This window comes from Triturus cristatus, chromosome 10 (assembly GCF_964204655.1).
Source record: "Triturus cristatus chromosome 10, aTriCri1.1, whole genome shotgun sequence".
Lineage (NCBI taxonomy): Eukaryota > Metazoa > Chordata > Amphibia > Caudata > Salamandridae > Triturus > Triturus cristatus.
This window is the reverse complement of record NC_140593.1, coordinates 891,885,369-891,905,471: the sequence shown is the minus strand read 5'-3', so window position 1 is coordinate 891,905,471 and position 20,103 is coordinate 891,885,369. Positions and strand designations below refer to the sequence as shown.

The window sequence follows — 20,103 nt, the reverse complement described above, 5'->3', positions numbered from 1 at the left end:
AGCCCTGATCCTGCAGCTCGGGCCTTTTCTTCGTTTTCTAATGCTGTCCAATCTATCTTTTGGTCTCCCACCTCCCATTCTTTTTCTTTGAGTTTCTCGTAAACACCGGCAGGCATTAACACTTTCAATATTTTCATAATGTCGGGATAGGTATACTCTCCCATGAGTAACATGTCTTTTATCTCACGGTGGAAACCTGCTGGATCCTTGTCATGGCTGGGTACTACTTTCTTCATTTCTAATAATTCAATTTTAGTTATAGGCGTGTACACAAACACGCGTGTAAAGTTATTATCTTCACCTCTGATTGGGTGTACTTCGCGTAAGGGATTCTGTCTATCTATGTGATACATTTTTCTTCCCATAGTGGGAATTGGAACGTGTTCTGGGCATACGAAAACTATATACTGGTTTCGAAATTCTAGAATTTCTTTAATCAAATCAGTACCTGACCCTCTCCATTTATTCGTGAGTAGTTCTGTCAATATGTCAGGTAAGGGTCCAGGATCGGAGTGTTGGCTTTTATATAATATAAGGAGGTGTTGAATCATGTATATACTAGCTAAACGCTGTTCGTCTGGGGCAAGATTCAGAAACGTGTGTGCTAGTGCATCATCACTGTATTTGCTGGGACTGTCAGCCCATTGTACTGCTGACCTAGCTAATTCTTGTTCGTCCATGGAATCGAGCATATGGTACCCCCTTCGGTCTCGGAGTAGTTTATCAGCAGCTTGGAATAGGTGTTCAGGAGACCTTGTATTTAACATAGGGGCTTGGAGATGTCTGTTACATTCTGGACGTATCGGACGTATCGGATCATTAAAACATCTGGTTTTATTAAAAGATCTTCCTTTACCTACATAAGCCATCGTTTCTAATTGTCCTGTAGGCATTTCGTCCTCCTCTCCCTCTGATTCATGTTGATCTGACTCTAATCTTTCTGTATGTATTCGTTCTACTTCTTTGCGGATCTTACGGCACATAACTGCTATACATGTCTGTTTATCATGTTTCCCTTCTGATATATTCTGACCCCATCTGGTAAGTACTTGCATTTCCTCCTGATCTACCCCAGGCCTATCTCTGTTTCTGATCACACAGTTTATGAAGAAGCGTAACAGTTGTCTCTGTACATCCACTTTCTGGTATTCCATAGCTTCGTCAATACTTTCAGGGCCTCGCCCTGATTGGACAAAGTGATATATATTGTCTAAATGTGCCACCATTCCTGGTAGCGTCGCTAAATACCTTGAAGCTCGTCGTATACGTAGTGAGGACAGTAGCATACTGTCCCGTCTACCGGGCACAGGATCGTATCTACAATCCACTAGATGCTCTTTAACCCCTTCCATGCTGCGCAAATTCCGCCGCTGTGCTGACGGAATCTTGCGCGGGCGTGGTCATGACGGAACGGTTCCGTCATGAGCACAGCTCAACCGTGGCTCATGACGGAACCGTTCCGTCATGAGCACCGAAGGGGTTAAACAAGTCTGAAGTTGCTAGTTGGGGTGTACGCTCGTATGCTAAATCTCTAAGGGATAACTTATTTCCTCGGGGTGGCGTGGCAAAAATTTCTGTTGTACCTCCTGTCGCACCGTCTGAGGTGCTAGGCACGAAAGGATTTGTTGGATGTAAGATAGAAACTGTAGATGTAGGAAAAGCGGTAGAAACAGATGGACCTGTGGGAATGTGCATAGGAGTTTGTTGTTGCGGGGATACAGACGGATGATCTTGGCGTTGAGCACCATCAGTGGGCGGTGCGTGTGGCGGAGCACTAGCATATTCAGGAGCTACATCATCTAAATAGGAAGAAAGGAAAATATCTTTTGCTGTTTTGGGATGTGCTTTTATCGGGAGCAATGGGGGTGTCAAGTTTTTCGGTATTTCCGGGGTGGCCTGAGGTAACCCTTCGGCCAGAAGAGGATACATACCACTCATAAGAGTGTTTCGTTGTCTGTCTACTTGTTCTGCTTTTACTCGGGTACCTTCCTCAATTAATAAATTTTCTCGGGTTTTATTCGAATTCTCCCTACCTTTCTCTTCCTGTCTGAGCGCTTTTTCTGTACGTCTATATGATTCTTTACGCCATAATTCAATGGCATCTTTCTGTGACTGTCTGGCTTTCTTTTTCCATAATTCTTCTTCAACTCTCATGATGCAACCTGCATCCCAGGTCCCCGCTGCGGGCCATCTCTGACTCTCTGGTAAATCCTTGGTGTAGTCCACCCATAAATCAAGAAATAGTACGGCATCTAGGCCATGCTTATGATACATAAAGTATCCTGGAGTGTCCCTAGGTGGAATGGGAACAGCTTCTTCGAGTACCCCTTTTCTGGTTTTGATCTGTCTTAATTTTGAAAAGAGCGGCATTTTTAGACCTTATTATTTGAACACACTTAATACAATAAACACAATAATGAACAATCATTCACACCACAATATGTAGAACGTATTTAAAACACTGAACATTTAACGGTTAACGAACGATGATAACTAATAGGAAACTAGTTACTGACATAATACTAACACTAGATAATACTGAATTATATGCAAGACATACTAGATATACTGCTAAACAGTACAGATACACTGCTGAAACAGTGCAGATCGGATTTGTGTACCCAACCCCGTCTTGACCGGCACAACCTATGTGCACGTTTAAATGCCTCCCCGGAAATGGTACTCACCGGGTAGCGCGGAACGGAAGGCCTCGGAACTGAACTGAACTGGACCGGACTGGACTCGACTCGACTGGACTCGGAACTTCGGGACCTGGTGGGCCTCTGTATACCTCGGATCTTGCTCTCTCAGCTAGGCTCTGGTCGGGATACTTCGCACTTCTCACCGCCTCGTCTGGGTGTTGATCGCAGCCTCAGTCACCCCCGCTTGGCCGGAGGGAGATACAGGAAATCCTGCAGGTACGCGTTTTTGTCCGTTCAGCTGTGGCAGGAGACCGGGCCTGCAACGCACCTCCGGCGCGTGAGATGAGAAAGTGTCCCTGTTCGGGCGCCAATTTATGTGGTAAATATTTCATTACCGGTACTATTTTTTATGCGGTAAAGTCTAGTAAGAATAACTCAGTAAATATAAGAGGCAGAATCCGTGGTATTAGAGGTTCTAAAAGGCTTTATTCCTCTACAAAGGAATTACAGTTCGAACTGTAGGCTTCAAATTCCATCACCACGAAGGTTCAGGAAGGGAAGGCAATACATTATTGACAAGTAATGATATTTATATGAAAAGTATTACATTAAGACAGATGCAAGAGGCGTAACAGCTGATAATACAGATAATGACACACATACGTAATGAAAAAAGGCGTAAACATAGGCGTAACTAAAAACGTCATTAAACATGATGTCACAAGTGGGTGGATCCATAAGAGAATCCTGCAATGTCAGCAGAAATATTTGGCAGAGATGCGCGCGCAGCCGCATGACGTATGATTGACGTGCAACTAGAGGGTGAAGGGGACTTGACATTTAGCTCTACATGTGGAGACAGAAGTCTGAGGGGTCATGTCAACCTAATCCCAAATCATATCTAATATCTTATGTTTAAAGAACTGTATTATCCAAAAGGAAAGGTCTCTCGGACAGAATCTATTCTATACTGACTGTTAGTGCGTGTACAAGCGTCTAAGTGTCTACATGAGATGCGAGGGGGCAGGAATCTTCCATGGTAACAGGGGCTATGAATTACTTGCATGAGGACAGTGAGGCCTGGCCCTTTGCACGGTAGCTGGAAGAATGTTTACCTAAACTACTAGACAGGAATGCATCGGATGAGGAGCGGAGCAGATAATCTTGAAGGTGAAATACAGTTTTTGGCAGGCAACAGGCTGGATCAGGCACCGTTAGCCGCGCAGGGAGTAGGACAAAGTTCATGGATACAGATGCAGGCTCGGACTGGAGCTTTCAGAGGCAGAAGGCAGGAAAAGGCTTGGTGGCAGAATTCAGGGCCTACTCGCCTGAATCTGTAAAATGTGGAAAGTGAACCACATAAAGTCGGTGGCCTTTCATACTTAGGAATGGAATATCTGACCCATTCATGGCGGATCTGAAAGAGGACATGTTGACGGTGGACCCACATGTATTTGCGTCTTCATAACTGGAACTGGAGGGAACATACATGTACTTATAGCATGCACATGGAGCCGTTGGGGTCTACGTTAGGGGACATAACTGATCACAAAATTCATATTTCCTCACTTCGAGCAACTGATCAAGTTAGAACTGCTTTCTCCACCCCAACAGGGTTATATGAGTTCACGGTATTGCCATTTGGCCTCCATGGGGCCCCGGCAACATTCCAAAGGCTCATGAATAGGGTACACTATGAACATCAATCCTATTCCTCAGCCTACCTGGACGACATAGTGATTTACAGCCGTACATGGGAACAACATCTGTCTCATTGTAAAAAATCATGCAGGCTCTTAAACTGGCTGGTTTACACGTGAATGCAAAAAAGTCCAGAGTGGCTTTTCGGAAAGTCAAGTATTTGGGGTATCTCCTTGGGGATGGAGTCATAGAACCACAACAGAAAAAAGTGAAGGCCATCTGCAATAGCCCTTTTCCCACCACCAAAAGAGAGGTCAGGGCATTCTTGGGTCTCCAGGTTATTACAGGCGCTTTGACCCAATAATTCAGAAATAGCAACATCTTTGACGGATCTACTCAAGAAACAGGTCAAACCTAGAAACCTCCTACATCCCACCCCTTAGGCCTTACAGGCCTTTCAGGAATTGAAGACCGCCTTCACCTCCAGCCCTGTTTTTGCGTCACCCAATTTCTCACTACCGTTTATCTTGCAGACTGACGCCTCTGATCATGGTCTGGGTGCGGTTCTGTCCCAAGCCTCTGCGGATGGTACAGAATAACCCATCATGTTCATTAGCTGCAAGCTTTTTCCCCATGAACAAAAATGCACCACGATCGAAAAGGAGTCTCTGACCATTAGGTGGGCTGTAAATAAACTACGCTACTACCTGGAGGACTCCCATTTTATTTTGTACACGGATCATGCCCCTCTGCAGTGGGGCAGTCGCAATAAGGGTAACAACCCCTGCGTATTGCGTTGGTTTCTTTCCCTGCAGCCCTTCTCCTTTGACGTGAGACATAGAAAATGCACCGAGAACGGGAATGCAGACTTCCTTTCCTGGGTCCCTCTGCTCCCCGATCGGGATCAATCTGGGGCTTGGATGTGTGACAACGTACCTCGAGACGCCGCGATGGAGGCTGAAGGCAGGACATATTCCCCCCTTACATCTCTCCTATCCTCTATCTCTCATCCCCACAGAATCTGGATAAGAGGGATCGGGACGTCTCTGTCACCTACATGAACTTCTGCGGTTTCAACGACCAGCACATGACTACGTCACAGGATTCCATCATCAACGAACACTGCGGCACGTCTTCCTTGATAGGCAGCACTTCCCCTGACGAAGGCGGAAGTGAATGGAGAACGAAGGGGAATCTGACTCTAAACCTGCTGAGAACGCGAATAGAAGACGGAAGAGAGAGCCTCGGAGCATCCTGGATAGAAGCCCGACCCGTGGAAGCCAGTTCCCCAAGATCAACGCAAGAGAGGGAGCCCGGACCCCGTCCGGTACCACGGAATAGCCCGCCGCGTTCCTGGAGGAGCGTGGCTGTCAGAGGTATGTCCCTGTTTTCGCAATATTTTCCAGAGGGGTTCCGAAGAGATGGGAGGTTCCTCCGAGGACAAGGGAAGGGGGGTTAAACTCCTGAAAAGTGCAGAGGGAAGGCCAGCTGTAGGAATCTCTCTAGAGTGTGGCGCCTGCGTAAAGCACTGAAAGCAACACTGGTGGTGGAACAGGTGGCTAGCATATCCCCTAACTCCTTTTCCTCAGAAAACTGAAGCACAGGGACAACGTCCTCACCCATTCTTATTTCCTTTTCCTGAGGGCTAAAGAGAAGTCTCGAGGAGAAGAAGACACACTTTACAGATGGTCCCTTGCCTGAAGAGAACCAGGATAGCCAAACTGACTCTCTAATACTAAATAAAGCATTGGAAAACAAAACCAAGCATCTTGTTGTTTCTCCAACTGCAACAGTGTCATAAAGTGGAATGTCTTAGGCGAAGTGCAGTGGCATAGAGTGAAGTAGAGTGTCATAGTATGGAGTGGCGAAGAGTGGAGTAGTATGTTGCAGAGTAGAGGGCCATACAGTGGAATGTCGTAGAGTGGAGTAAAGTGTTGCGGAGTGGAGTGACATGGAGAGAGGTGGTTTAGGGTGAAGCAGTGTGTCATGGAATATCATGGCATAGAGTGGAGGTGTGTAGAGTGGAGTAGAGTGTTGTGGAGTAGCATAGAGTGAAGTGGTGTAGATTGGAGTTGAGTCATGTAGAGTGGAGTGGCACAGAGTGGATTGGCGAAGAGGGGAGTAGGGTGTTGCAAAGTAGAGTGCCATGCAGTGGAATGTCGTAGAGTGGAGTAAAGTGTCAAGGAGTGAAATACAGAGGAGTGGTTTAGAGTGGACCAGAGTGTCGTGGAGTAGCATGGCATAAAGTGGAGTAGCATAGGGAGTATAGTGGAGGTGTGTAGAGTGGAGTAGAGTGTTGTGGAGTAGGATAGAGTGAAGAGGTGTAGATTGGAGTAGAGTGTGTAGAGTGGAGTGTCGTAGAGTGTCAGAGTGGGGTAGTGTGTCAGAATGGAGTGGTGTAGAGTGGAGTGGAGTTTTCTGGAGTAAAGTGGCATGGAGTGGGGTAGAGTGGACTTGAATGTCGTAAAGTGGAGTGACGTTCAGTCGGATGGCACTGGTGTGGAGTGGCATAGAGTGGAGTAGAGTAGAGTGGAGTGGGGGTGTCCTAGAGTAAACCCGCACATAATGGAGTAGAGTGGCATAGAATGGAGTAAAGTGGCATGGAGAAGCATAGAATGGAGTACAGTGGCGTACAGTGGAGTAGTGTAAAGTAGATTGGCCTTCAGTGGAGTCGCTCGCATATTTGCTTTCTCACCCTAAATGCGCCGGGTTTGCACAGACGTGGGTCCCGGGCTCACTGTGCCACTGGAATCTAACTATTCTGGCTGATGAGGGGTGAAATCCCAAAACCGGTCCTAGGATGCTTGTTTCCAGTCCAGGGAGGACCTGGCCTGGTAGTTCAGGCTGGACTGTTCCCATTGGGCACAGGGTCAAGACTGATTTGCATATGACTGGGTTCAAACAGGAATGGCATGGTGAGCAAAAAAACGATGGATTTAGGCCCAGATCTCTGTACTGGGGTGAATGTATAACATTGTTCTGCATTCTGTCCATCAATTGTTGTTTTTGCCTTTATAAAATCAGGGCCACAAGGCCCAGAATGCAAACAATAAACATGGAGTGAATAAGTTACCTCGGAAACTCAAGGGCTATGTATATTGTTGTGTTAGTGATGGAGCGGGTAGTTCAAAATGTTGTATACCCCCCATTTCTGCATGAGTATACTAATTAAATAATCTATTAATTATAATATTACTAAATAAGTTTGCATGTGTTCTAATCAACATTATTAATATATTAATTATACGTGGGATTTGCATTTCGGATGGCTAATTAACTTCTATGACTAAAATACGTACGCATACTAACAGTAGTATATGTAGTAAATAGAATACTGCATGATATATATGGCTTTTGTGACGTTTTCAATATGTTGCTCCAGATGACATCAAATGGGTGAATATGAACGCTTTAAATGTCGCTATACGCTAGATAATTACAAGCACATAGAGGGATTAGTAAGGGATTAACATTTTATTCATTATTTCTATGTATTAAGTACTCTTTTGTGTTTGTTTCGCTTAAGTTGTCCTTTGGGCCTAAAAACAAGATGGCCGCCAAAGTGACACAACGTGATGGCCACCATTCCACGAGGTTTCGGGCGAAGCGCGACTGCACATCAGTTCGTTCCTGTAGCCTCGTCATGACCCTTGTCATACTGTGCCCGAACAAGGCCACAGTGGGAAGTCGGCCAAGTACCCACACAATGAACTTTTACAAGAAACCAGAAAAATCCAAAACTATGACATAACCTCTTGAACTGTGCTAAACTCACCGGACGATCTCAACCGACCAATCAAGAAAGCCAAAACTTCGTAAATTGTTACATCTTGACTTTACTTTTATTATAAAAATGATGGTAGAATAGAGCGCTTAGACCTGACTTTCCCTTTTCCTTGCTGATGAAGACGACGGTGACGCTACACGACGCTACTATCTAGGGTGACTGCTGCGTTCCTGAATCTTTGACAGTCCGAATGCTGCCCATTTTCCTGATGAACTACGAACTTTATAGACTCCATGGGCACTGATTGATGCTTGCACGTCTCTGGTCCTTGCCTTTCTTTGGGACCGTAGCGTGCCGCATGAAGAACTTCTAAATTCTGACAGATTGATGATTAATTTGATGACTTAGAGGACGCCCGATATCCAGATTAGGTAAATATGGTGTTTTGTGATTCAACATAAAAATTTATAAAACTTTCTAGATGTAGATTTAACCTTTGCGATAAAATAGATAAACGAATATTGATTAACAAGCAAATGCGTTTGTGATTTATTGAGGGAGGGAAGATCAAAATCTTAAATGTGTTTTAGCTGATTCTAAATCACCATCAAGTAATCCAACTAAAGGATTCATTGATCACGTGGGAGGAGTACCTTGATGTTTAGGATTGAGATCTGCAGGTGCAAGGATATTAGTGTATAGATATGTAATATAACTTTCCTTCCTAGAGGATATAAGGTATTCCTTTCATATCAGCGCATGAAACAATCATCTCTCCTGTATGTGCAGACCAGTGTGAAGTGATGTGTAAATGTTGGTGTTATGGGCCCCACCAATGACCACATGTGTGAAAGCGTTAATGTGATATCTGGTTTGTGACGAAGGGAAGATATTTGGTACGGGTCTTGTCCTGTTCCCCGTTACCTAGGTTTTCTGCGCTGCAACATTAGTGATGTAAAATGCAAAACCACAGATACCAATGTAGTAGTATATTTGTAGTGGAGAGAATCGAAAATGTAGGCTCGATAGTTGGAATGCTGTTTTCATACTGGGAAAAACAAACGGCAAAACTGCAAATACAAGAATGAAAAGGCAAAAGATCTGTGTGAAAACTACCCACACGTGATGGGGCAACTTGAGTTCTCTGCACACTGGGAGTAGACCTATAATGACCCCAAAAGTCCCCCCCCCCCCCAAAAAAAAAACCAGACAACACTGGTGTTACGATGAAAGCGCATTGACTGGGCTTTGTATAACTAGTCTGCTTTGAATGTGCATTTATTAGATTATGCATGGTCTGTTTTTTACTGTGCCAGCCTCTGTGTCGGAGAAACGCCCTGGTTGGAGGGGGGGGGGGGTGAATTTGGGGTCGGACGGACAAGATGCAAGGGTGGGTGACCACCACTCTCGATGTCATTATGAACGCAGCTTCCAGACATGGTCTTTAATGTGGTATTGTGGGACTAGTAGTCTTGGTTTGACTACATTGAGCGAATTAGACGTATTATTCGTAGGTGAAAAGCCGGGCAGTCCTTCAACATGTAGAGCTATTATTCAGGGGAAGGGTGGGGGATAAAAGAACGTGATGACACCGCTGCCTCTCCCTAAGAACCGTAAAAGGGGTGAATGACTAGAGAGGTGATGCTCTTAAAAAGAGAGGGGCGGGCTTCTAGGCGGCCCCAGTCTTCTGCCATTTGCTTATCATCATCAGCATCCCCGGCAGCAGGGGAGGACGCCTCTGACTGAGACGGTATTGAAATCACTTGGAAGCGAGAGGGGAGGAAGAGGGGAATTAATCAACAGAGGGGGAAACAAAAGCAACACGCGCCCCTGCTCCCAGCGCACACCGAGGCGGGGAGGGCGGGAGCGAGGCTGCGCAGCTAGGAGACGGGGGACAGGCACAGCGGAGCCGGGCGGCGCAGCATGAACCCTGGAAGGAGAGCTAGGAGCCGGGCGGTGAGATAAACAAGAGACGCACGAAGCGTACGCACGTCCCCGGCGTCCGCCGCCGCGCCTCGCGCAGTTCTGAGATTCGTGGTGCCCGCGGCGACAACACTTCGACAATTATTGACAGGAATCGAAGGGTCTCGTGCAAGGACGGTCGGACCTGGTCGCTTGGATGCTGTCAACAGCTTCAGATAGATATTTATATTTCCTTAGGTCCCCCGGCTCCTGCAGAGAGACGTGTTGTTTTTATTGCGAGAATGCTGCGGTGTGGAAGATATGATTTCAACCAAGATGCTTTCCTTTGAAACGGAAAAAGACAACGGCATTCATTCTGATGATCCGCAGCAAACAACATTTCGATTACCCTGAAGACCGTGTCTTTGACGAGCCGTCCTTAAAGACAAAGCCACTCCTCTTTGAAACGAGGAATGGTGCATCTTTTCAGGAGCTGCGCTCCGGAGCGAGGCGTTTTACGACTGATTTAAGGATTCTGCTGCAAATATGTAATTGAAGGCAACAGGGAAGCCTGATATCTTGAATAAGACATTGCATTTATTCTGTGAATCTCTGCATAACGAGCGTTTCTAAAGATCCCTTGTCTCTGGGCAAGAATCTCTTGCAAAGCTGCCAAGGCAAGAGGGCACGGACTATCCCCGCTATGCAGAGGGAAGCGGGTAATTCCACCCACTGGGCGCACAGTTAATTGGCTTTCAGGATTATTCCCGCACGCTGATGAGCTGTTTTCGCCGCCGAGACTTCGACCACTAAGTGGCTGGAAGGCACCCAACGTTGACAAGCCAGCAGGAGAGGTCTGTCTCCTTCTAGCAGACCCCTTTGGACATGCATTGAAGTAAGTGGCCTTGGGTGTCCGTTGAATGTGTTGAGTTCTCATAAAAAGGGTCCTTTCTGCTGTGAGAGAGAGTTGACAATTGCCCTTTCTGCCAGCCGTCACCATGGGCACAGTGTTGTCGCTGTCACCAGGGTCCAGGAAGGCCAGTATTTACGAGGATGGGCCAGGGTCCCTGTCTCCCTATACATCGGAGGGGAAGGCCAAGGAGGCCAAGCCCCTAAAGAGACACTCCATGTTCATCCCAGCACTGACCTGGAAGAGACTTGTTGCCTCCACCAAGAAGAAGAGCGGGAGCTCACGGAAAGGCGCCGCCAACAACCAGAAAGAGGTGGCCCTTCTCAACCATGAGAATGTCAAGAAGTCCCTGTCCTGCGCTAATCTGGCTGGAAGCTACGAGACGGGCACCCTGCAGCCGTGCCCCAAGCAGCAGCAGGCCTCGTCCATCAAGAAGACGCCTGGCTCTCCTCGCCGGGTCATCGTGCAGGCCTCCACCAGTGAGCTGCTCCGCTGCTTGGGTGAGTTCCTCTGTCGCCGCTGCTACCGCCTGAAGCAGCTCTCTCCTGGGGACCCCATCTTGTGGCTGCGGGGCGTGGACCGCTCTCTGCTGCTCCAGGGTTGGCAGGACCAAGCCTTTGTCACCCCAGCCAATGTGGTCTTCGTCTACTTGCTGTGCCGTGAAGTCATTGATGGGGAGACGGCGGGCAGTGAGCGGGAGTTGCAGGCCGCCCTTCTCACCTGCCTTTACCTGTCCTACTCTTACATGGGCAATGAGATTTCGTACCCACTTAAGCCCTTCCTCGTTGAGGCGGCAGGCCCTCGTGATGCATTTTGGGATCGTTGCCTTCGCATCATCGACACCATGAGTGGGAAAATGTTGCGAATCAATGCTGACCCTCACTACTTTACCCAGGTTTTTGCTGATCTGAAGGGTGAGGGAGGTCGTGGGGACTATTCCAAGGTGCTGGACCGGTGACTGCCCTGAAAGAAGTTGCAATATAAGACATTCCCTAATCACCAGAAGACTGGTTCTGTTTTACACATTTGTCCCTAGCCAAAAAAACACATTTTTTTGAGGGTGGGGGACAAGGGTTGGTTGAGGTAACACCTGCCTGACCTGATCGGTGGTTAAAAACGTGCAATTGTCGAGAATCTGTAAGGACTAAAATCCCCCTTTACAGATAGAGGGTATTCAATATTTTGTTAATTTTGAATGGACAAGAAAGCAGCATTGGTTTAAAAGGTTTCATGGGTAGCAAAAACCAGGCTGATGAAATGAGGCTATTCCCCACCTTTAATGAAATAAGTCCTGCACAATATATGTGGTTTTGTAGGATGGGCTTGGCAAGGAATGGGTTGAAACTTATAACTTTCAGTTCTCAAATGTACTTTGAAAGAGGGACTGTGGAACATACTCAATGAACTTCAAAATGTGCCAATCCAGTGGCTGTTGATCGGCCAGTTCTTCTTTTGCTTTGCTTTTCCAAGAACAAAAATCTGTATTCTATACAGAGAGGCTGCCTCCAAAAATGTGTATTAATTGCGCCCAACATTAGGCTTTGGTTCACCCAACAAAGAAAGCTGAGATACGCCTGGGGACTAGAATTGAACTCGGGAATGGGGAATGATTGTCAAAAAGCCAGTGCCTTTGAAAGGCAAAATATGTTGGGGGCCCATCTTTCCCTCTCGACGTTTTAGAAACCCTGGCCTGTAGTCAATTCCTATGCCTTTCCTACAGGCATGTCTGCCCCCAGGCACCACTGACCATTCCTGGCTCTCCAACAATACAATCGCTGTCCGAGGTGGTCACATCTAGAAAATAGGCACTGGACTCTTGCAGAGAAGTAAGCCTGTTCTTGAAATTGCACAGTCTTTTTATTCCCAACTAAAGCAACACATATTTTTTTGCACCCTGTGTGGCTTGTTACAAGATGCAGCACAAGGCACAGGCAATGGGCACGAAAATGGTGCAGCACAGTGGAAAATATTGGGGCGTGGTTTATGGAAAGCACTCCCCTTGCCTAACTTGGGTCTACAGGCACTTTGGTTTTACTTTGAACTTTCGTTTTAGCCCTCTCTGAGCCAAGAAGTGCCTAAAGTGCCCCCCCACGCTTTTTGCCCACCCTCTGCACACCCGGGCTTCAGTAACACATTCCGAACCATCTTGCAGTTAAAAACAAATGTAAAAAAATAATATATATTTAAACACTAAAAACAAAGGATTACCTCGATGTTCTGTTGGTAAATGTCTTGTGCACCATTTGTGGAAAGAAATGCATCCTGGCTCCAAAATTAGCCACGTGACCATCAATCCGGCCAGCGCGTTTTGCACCCATTATTGCCCTGTGTGCATCGTGGTGGCCACACATGGTTCAATGCTCCTGTGTTTTCCAATGCGTATATTTCAAATATGCCCATTCCACCGTATGGTGGTTGTAGGTACAACGATTGGTTGCCAGTAGTTATTTACCAACAGTAGTATTTGTTTACACTTTCCCTCATTCAGAGGGGAAAGCTATGACAGCCCCCCTTCTCCAGCTCCAATTGTAGCTTTTATCCAACAACAGTTTTGCATGTTGTGACCCGTAAACCCATACTTATTACTGGGAGAAGTTGTTGTAAGAATTACAATATGGAAGATGTTGGCTGAAACTGCTGTAGGTAACTTTGTACCACATAGCATGGGCAACTCAACAGTTGATTGTGCCATGCCCTATCAAAATGTGGCAAAATCTGCATGTTCTTCAAATGTATTTGACCTAGAGGGTATTCATATATTTTGTTATCTGAATTGGTGTTTGGTGGTTTGTAAAGAAACAGTTAGGAAGGATCGTAGTCGTATCCGGAAGTATAGTTATCGTCTCCTGCACCTATTTTAGTTGTGTGCAATAGCAGAGATCTGAATCCCACTACAGGGGTTTCCTTGTATGTAACTCGCAGATTGCTGGTTCGAATCCCGGCTGGGTTGGCTCCGCCTTTAATCCGTTGCAAGGTCGGAAAATGACCAGCATGGAGCTGGCTAATCGTACCTGCTTTAAGTAAAGAGCCAATTTGCTTGGGGTTGTGCTGTCTGTCAAAGATTACTCATTATATGTTAGTCCCTGTTCCCAAAATGTGACCCAAATCCATGGAATCTGTGACCAACACTGAGGTTTTCAAGCAAATCCATGGCATTGGGGCCACAGTTTTAGGTTTTCAGGCATGTTTATGATGCATGAATAGGGATTTGGTATTTCTTCTAACATGCACAGGGGCTGAGACCAGGATATATATTTTTCTGATGGTGCTTTATGTAGAAAAGAGATGGTGGGTATTGTTCCTGTATGATTTCATGAGGTGGGGAGTGACTTTGGAAAAATGGCACCGTGTTTGTCCTGGGATTTGTTGCTTTTTGTTCTAAGTAAGACACGCTCCTTGAGCTAAAAGTGTTTGTTTTTTAGCAAAAAGGCACATCATCTTTAAAGATTGTCCTGAAAAGGTAAAAATTACACCAATGTGTTCTGAAAAATCACAGAATAGTAGTGCTTGCTCTCCGTGAATCTGCAGGACAAAAATCGAAATGAAAGGGTGGTTGCAGACAAGGAAGCATGCATAAAAAATTCAAACTAAAAAGACAGAATAAATATTGAAGAATACATACAAAAAAGTCCAGGCGGACAGGAGAAATGCAGAACCACTTTTCACATGCAGAAGCAGTAAAGCAGTGGATGAAGCACTAGCTGTGCAAAGGAAATGACAAGGGAAAAGGAACATGAAGTGGAAAAGAACCAGACCATTAAAATAGAATGGGAGGAGAGAAGTAGGCGTGGATGCCACAATTCACAACATCTACACGCAGGAACACATCGATAAACACCATCTAAACCTTTCAAAATTCAGCCTTATTGTTTGCTTTTTGGTTTTTCTATCCAATTTCCAATTCGTCACAGAATCCTAGGCGAATGGCAGTGCAGGAACGACAACCCAACAGAAGTACATAATGGGTAGTGAAAGATATACTTGCCTTCTTTCAGTGATCACTTACTTCCAGAACTGTATTTCTGCTTTAACCAGAAACGGGTACCCCTTTAGTCCAACCACATGATCCAATATTTCCGCCTATCACTGGCACCCCATAACAATTGCTTTTGAGCTTCAAATAAACCTGTCCTGTGCTTAAAGCCACGGAAAGAATTCAAGGTTCCACAGAGAGGAATGCTGTTCTGCTCTCGGACATCTGGTCCTTAGTGTGGGGGTTTCCGTACTAGGAACATCGTAAAGTTTGCTTCACTGGCATGTAACTGCAAAGGCCAAGCTCAGATTAAAATGCAAGTAAATATGAAGCGATAAAAGGTATTCAGGAAAATCAGAAATTTTCCCTTGCAGGCATGTGATTAACTGGACCCCAAATTCACAGGATATAATCGGAGGCAACACTGTGTGGAGTGGCCAGGGGAAGAGACATCTCTTGATTTCATGCCTGACTTGTGCTTGTCTGAAATCTCTAACAAGCAGTCTTGTACAAAAAGCTGCACAATATTTTTTTTATAAAATCTTAAAGGACAAAGAGCGCTCCCTCAAATTTAAGAAACTGCTCAATCTTCAATTCATCCATTTAATTATGATATCCAGACTTCCCCCATCTATCACATTTGAAGAATGTGTCTTATTCTTTAGAAAAAGCGTGCCTGGCAGGTGCCTAAGTGCATTTTATGTTTCAAACCTCCAAAATAAACCAGAGCACAGATTTTATGTGCGGAGCAGCTGAAGCCTGAGTTTCCCGACTCATGCAAGGCAGCAGACCCTACTTATGTAGGCTGATGAACCACCATTAGCTCTGGAATGGATTCTGTTTTGTACTGGTAGAAAGTAGCAGGCATCCGATTTGCTGCCTAGATGGGGGAGGGGATGTTATAAGGCCAGGGGGCTAAGCCTTGCCATTTAGTTATGAGCTTTTCCAAAAAAATAAGTGCTATAAAACCCTTTTAGCTGAAGTGCTGTTCTTACTGCAAACACTACATGTATGGCTCCTGGTGGATGATGGGTGGAGCACCGAATGCCATGTGTCATTTGATCTTTCCCTGGGAATGAGTGCTGCTTGTGATTGGTTGTTTGAGATGTCTCCCCGAGTTTGTTATAATTTAATCTTAAATTGGTTGTAGGTTAATGGGTACTACCCTTGACGATACATGCAGAATTGGGTTTAAGTTCATGAATGCTGTGACTGAAATACATCTTGCAATGGCTGTAATTTAAAAGGTACCACAGCTGTTTTCTTCTTTTGAAATGCCATTTTTGTTGGATATATAGTATCTGAATATGCCACTGCTGTCTGGATGCTCTCTTAAAGCGATATATTTAGTGGGTGCTGTTTCACATGTGCTGAAGTGTGCTTTCACAGTGTGTGGGAGCGATGCTGCAGTGGGTGATTGCAGTGCAGTGCCTAGCTGCACCATGGGGATGCTTTTGCCATTTAAGTGTCCTTCTGTGTTTTTAAAAGCATCCACTGGCTTGTTGCTGCATCATTAGTTTAGGATTAACAATAACTGGTAAACTGGAAATACTTGTTTTCAATTTCCTTACTTTTCAGCCTTTGACGGTGTGAGTGTTGTACATCAAATGCTAAAGCCGGTTACGTTTCCAGTGTGGTGATGCGCCAAATGTCTCTTTTAGTGACATCCTGTTAAAATGCTCCACTTCCAGAAAGTTGACTGTAAATGTTTGAGTAGCCCTTGCCATAATATTTTTATATTCTAACCACCTACCCTTTAGTCATCCTGTACTATGAAAATGTCATTGCTCACCTCAGAAGGGATGTGTTTCGGCATAGTCAGCATAAGTGACTAAAACTGACATATATTGAGACAAACCTCTCTTCTCTCTGTGGTGACCTTGAAAGGTCTCTACATTCCAGTAATAGCCCTAGTGATGGACTGCACCTGAGGCCAATTTTGATTTGGTGAGCACATATCTTCAAGGCACTAATGTGCTTTTTCTGTACAAGACAAAAATAGACGAGAGAGGACAAATGCAATCAAACCTTGCACGGGCAATGCAGATTTTGGCGCATTGAATCAAAACTAATAAGTCTGACTGGACTGCAGTACTTTAGTTCTGTTTAATACTTACATAGCATGTTACACGTGTTTCAAACTACTGCTGTTGCTCAAAGGGGCAAGCATAGTGCAGGAAGATACAATTATTTGCAGAGGACTGCACGGTTAAATAAAGTGGAGAAGCTGCACCTAAAACTCCATAGATACATTTCTATCAGCTGACACCTCCATCTCTTGCCTAAGGGCTATTGGTGTATTTTTAAAAAGGAACCTTGTGCTTGTTAGTGAGAAATATTTCTGATCAAATTAAGCACAATAGATCCCTTCAAATAATCATAGTCAAACTGGGTCAAAAAACGTTCTGGTGGACTCTCACGTCTGTGCCATATCATAGAGCAAATAGTTATCTGAATGAGACTATAAAAACATGCTGATGGAATGTATGATTTGTACGCTTGTACAAAAATATATTCCCATGAAGTAGCACAACAAAGTTTGACATTTAAAGCCCAGAAAGGTATATTTTGATCACACAAGTTCGTTATTTACAAGTAAAGTTACGGCAAATATGTCTCGACAGTTATTACTTACTAATTTGCTGTGCAAGGACAAAGCAGTGTAATGACTTTATATGCAGCTCGCAATCAGCTGAAATGTTTCAGCAGTTGTGCATAGTTCTTAAGGAACCATCTTCAGGATAGCTACAGCCTATTTTCCTTTTAACTCAGTCTCTCAATAATTGTATTCAGTGATAAACTTATCTTACTATAGGATGAGAAAAAGGTGTTGTCCTGCACTTCTCTTTATGCGGTTATCTCAAGAGACAATAATCCGAATCTAGTAAGTTATACCCACCCATTTTTGATTCTTCTCAATTTTTCTGTTAATATTGTTTTTGAGTAGTCGAACACGAAATTCTTAAAAAGATAATTTGTTTTAAATAATGGTGCTCGTTCTATAGCTTAGTGGAAGGTTAAGTTGATCACAGGATTAGTGGATGAAAGAATGAATAGATTTTATAGAATATCTCTGCACTGCTTCATGATTTTGTCCCACACCTTCATTTAACTACACAGAACATTTTACAGTTTGGGGCAGTAAACAATCTGCAGTCAAAAGGTTTAGGCTCTCCCTGCATCCTCTCAATTGTATGTGATGTTTAGATACAAATTTCTGTGTGTCGGTCCATATCCTGTTTTACTCTGGTAAGATTTTGACTGGACCAACCTGTAACGTATTGCACTGATTGTTTGAGATTAGGCCCTTCATGCAGGTAAAACGGCTTTATTAGTTTTGCCCCTCATAAAAGGCATTTTTTCAATAGCAACCCTATCTTCTGGTATTTATTACCGTGTATGTATTTATTTATTTAGATTATTTATGGAGCACAACACTGAGAAGTGGGCTTTCTTTTGGCATTTCTGCGTTACTGTGCCCGAATGACCACAATCAGTGAAAGAAGGGGCCATGCACAATAACAAGTGGCTATTCAGTGACCTGCATAAGCTAGTGATACTGCTAGGCGTACAGCATCTGAAGAAGAATGAGATGGGAAAGTGTCCTAAAGACCAGCTGCTTTGTTGGCAGTTCTTCGATCTCAAGACCCTGATATCTCGTTTTTCCCCCTTAAACATGATATTATGGTTTTACCTTTTTCGAAACGCTTAGTATTTCATGTGATATGGGAACTGGGGCTTCAGGAAATAGAATCTGCCCTTGATGCAATGGTCAAATTTGGAATCTGGGATTAGAAATTGGCTGAGTTTCCACCATAATGTCACATTCCCTCAAACTGAACCCATTGATTTGCTAACATTGTGTCCTTTTGTCAATACACCTTCAACAGAAGATAATTTTATATGCAAACTCAAAGGTATTGATTGTATGAGGTGGGCTTGGGCAGGGGCACTGTGTAGACGTACTGGAGTTTATTGGAGGCTTTTGACAACTTTCGCACAAGCTGGCTGCATGTCTGCAATTGTCAGATCCACAGGAAAACCACATTGCTGCTATCAGGAGTGAACTGGGGTACACTTCAGCCAGGGGGAGAACTGCCTGACTGTAAATATGTCAAGGACCACTTTGCTTTTTTTGTATATGTATGCGTGTGTCGGGATGTGCATGTTAAGAGACGTGGTGTCCGTTCTGGGTTTCTTTCTCAGATGTAGCTAGTAAGTTTTTATTTGTCGATTTTTGTATTTTAAAGAACAACAACAAAAAGCACTGGATATTTGACTGTACTGCTGGTGTGGCCATGGGAAAGGTGGATGTACGGAAGTAACTGCTTGTTTTACTTTGCCTCTTTATTGATGCCTCTTGGAAGAAATCCCTGTGACAGCATTATCCATATCCATCACTAGGCCTGAGATGCATCTCTTGATCTGTGAAAGTTCCAAAGAGAGACATTGCAGCTTGAAGAGAGATTCTTCTCACTGGAACAATTGAGAAGAATGGATCTTCTTTTCTTAGCCGGCCAACAAGAAATGTAATGCTCAAGTGGCAATATTTCTACCTGGAACGGGTTCTGTCTTTCCTAAAAGGCTGGATTATGAGGCATGACGTGGAATAAGCAGTTGTTCCCCCCTCCCCCCCCTCTTGTTGTACTGTGTAGCATTACAGAGCTATACCCCCTGTGGACGCCAAATCTCTGGTTTGCGAGCCGAGAACCTTTGACCACTGACAGGAGAACATGGCCCATGTACATTTCTTTCCTCATTCGACTGAGCCGTTCTAGAATGAGAAGAAACTAACATATTTAAATATTTAAGTTATTTGAACAGAATAATTATGCTAACTTTTTTTGTTTTATTCTGAGGTGCATTTTCTGAAATGTTGATAATATTGTCTGAGTTTTTACTATGCCATCTGTGCCCAAAGGGAAGCAGTAAGGGTGCCTCCTTCCTGCAAGATCTTTTGGGTATGGTGGGAGTGTCAGAGGGGTGGGGATGACTTTTGCCAATGACCATAGTAAAAATAAAAAAACGAATGGCACTTTATGCAAAATAAAAAAAAAATGTAAACCAGTGGCAGAATCTGCAGTGTCTTTCTTTGAAAAGAAAGTGAACAGCTGAATGTAGTTATATTATTTCAGAACAATGCTTGTTTTCTGTTAATGTTTTGCTGGAGTCTTATATTAGCATCGCCTGGGCAAAACTACTGCATTAATATTGTGATGGAATTGGACATTAGACACAAAGGTTCACAGTGCGGGATCCCTGCAATATTAGAAAGGGTTGTACTATTTTGATCTTTGTTATGTGTCAC

General features: G+C 44.4%; 1 protein-coding gene across 1 annotated transcript; it reads left to right on the top strand.

Moving 5' to 3' along the window:
* The first annotated feature begins 9,703 nt into the window (after nucleotides 1-9,703).
* Nucleotides 9,704-19,824, top strand: LOC146796190 (cyclin-dependent kinase 5 activator 1-like). Its single transcript, XM_085628616.1, has one exon. It carries the CDS (start codon nucleotides 10,911-10,913, stop codon nucleotides 11,778-11,780), a length of 870 nt encoding a protein of 289 aa, XP_085484742.1. The 5' UTR covers nucleotides 9,704-10,910; the 3' UTR covers nucleotides 11,781-19,824.
* The last annotated feature ends 279 nt before the right edge of the window (nucleotides 19,825-20,103 follow it).

What these genes read in the sequence shown, in the direction of transcription:
- LOC146796190 (XM_085628616.1), top strand. Translation starts at nt 10,911, where the DNA reads ATGGGCACAGTGTTGTCGCTGTCACCAGGGTCCAGGAAGGCCAGTATT.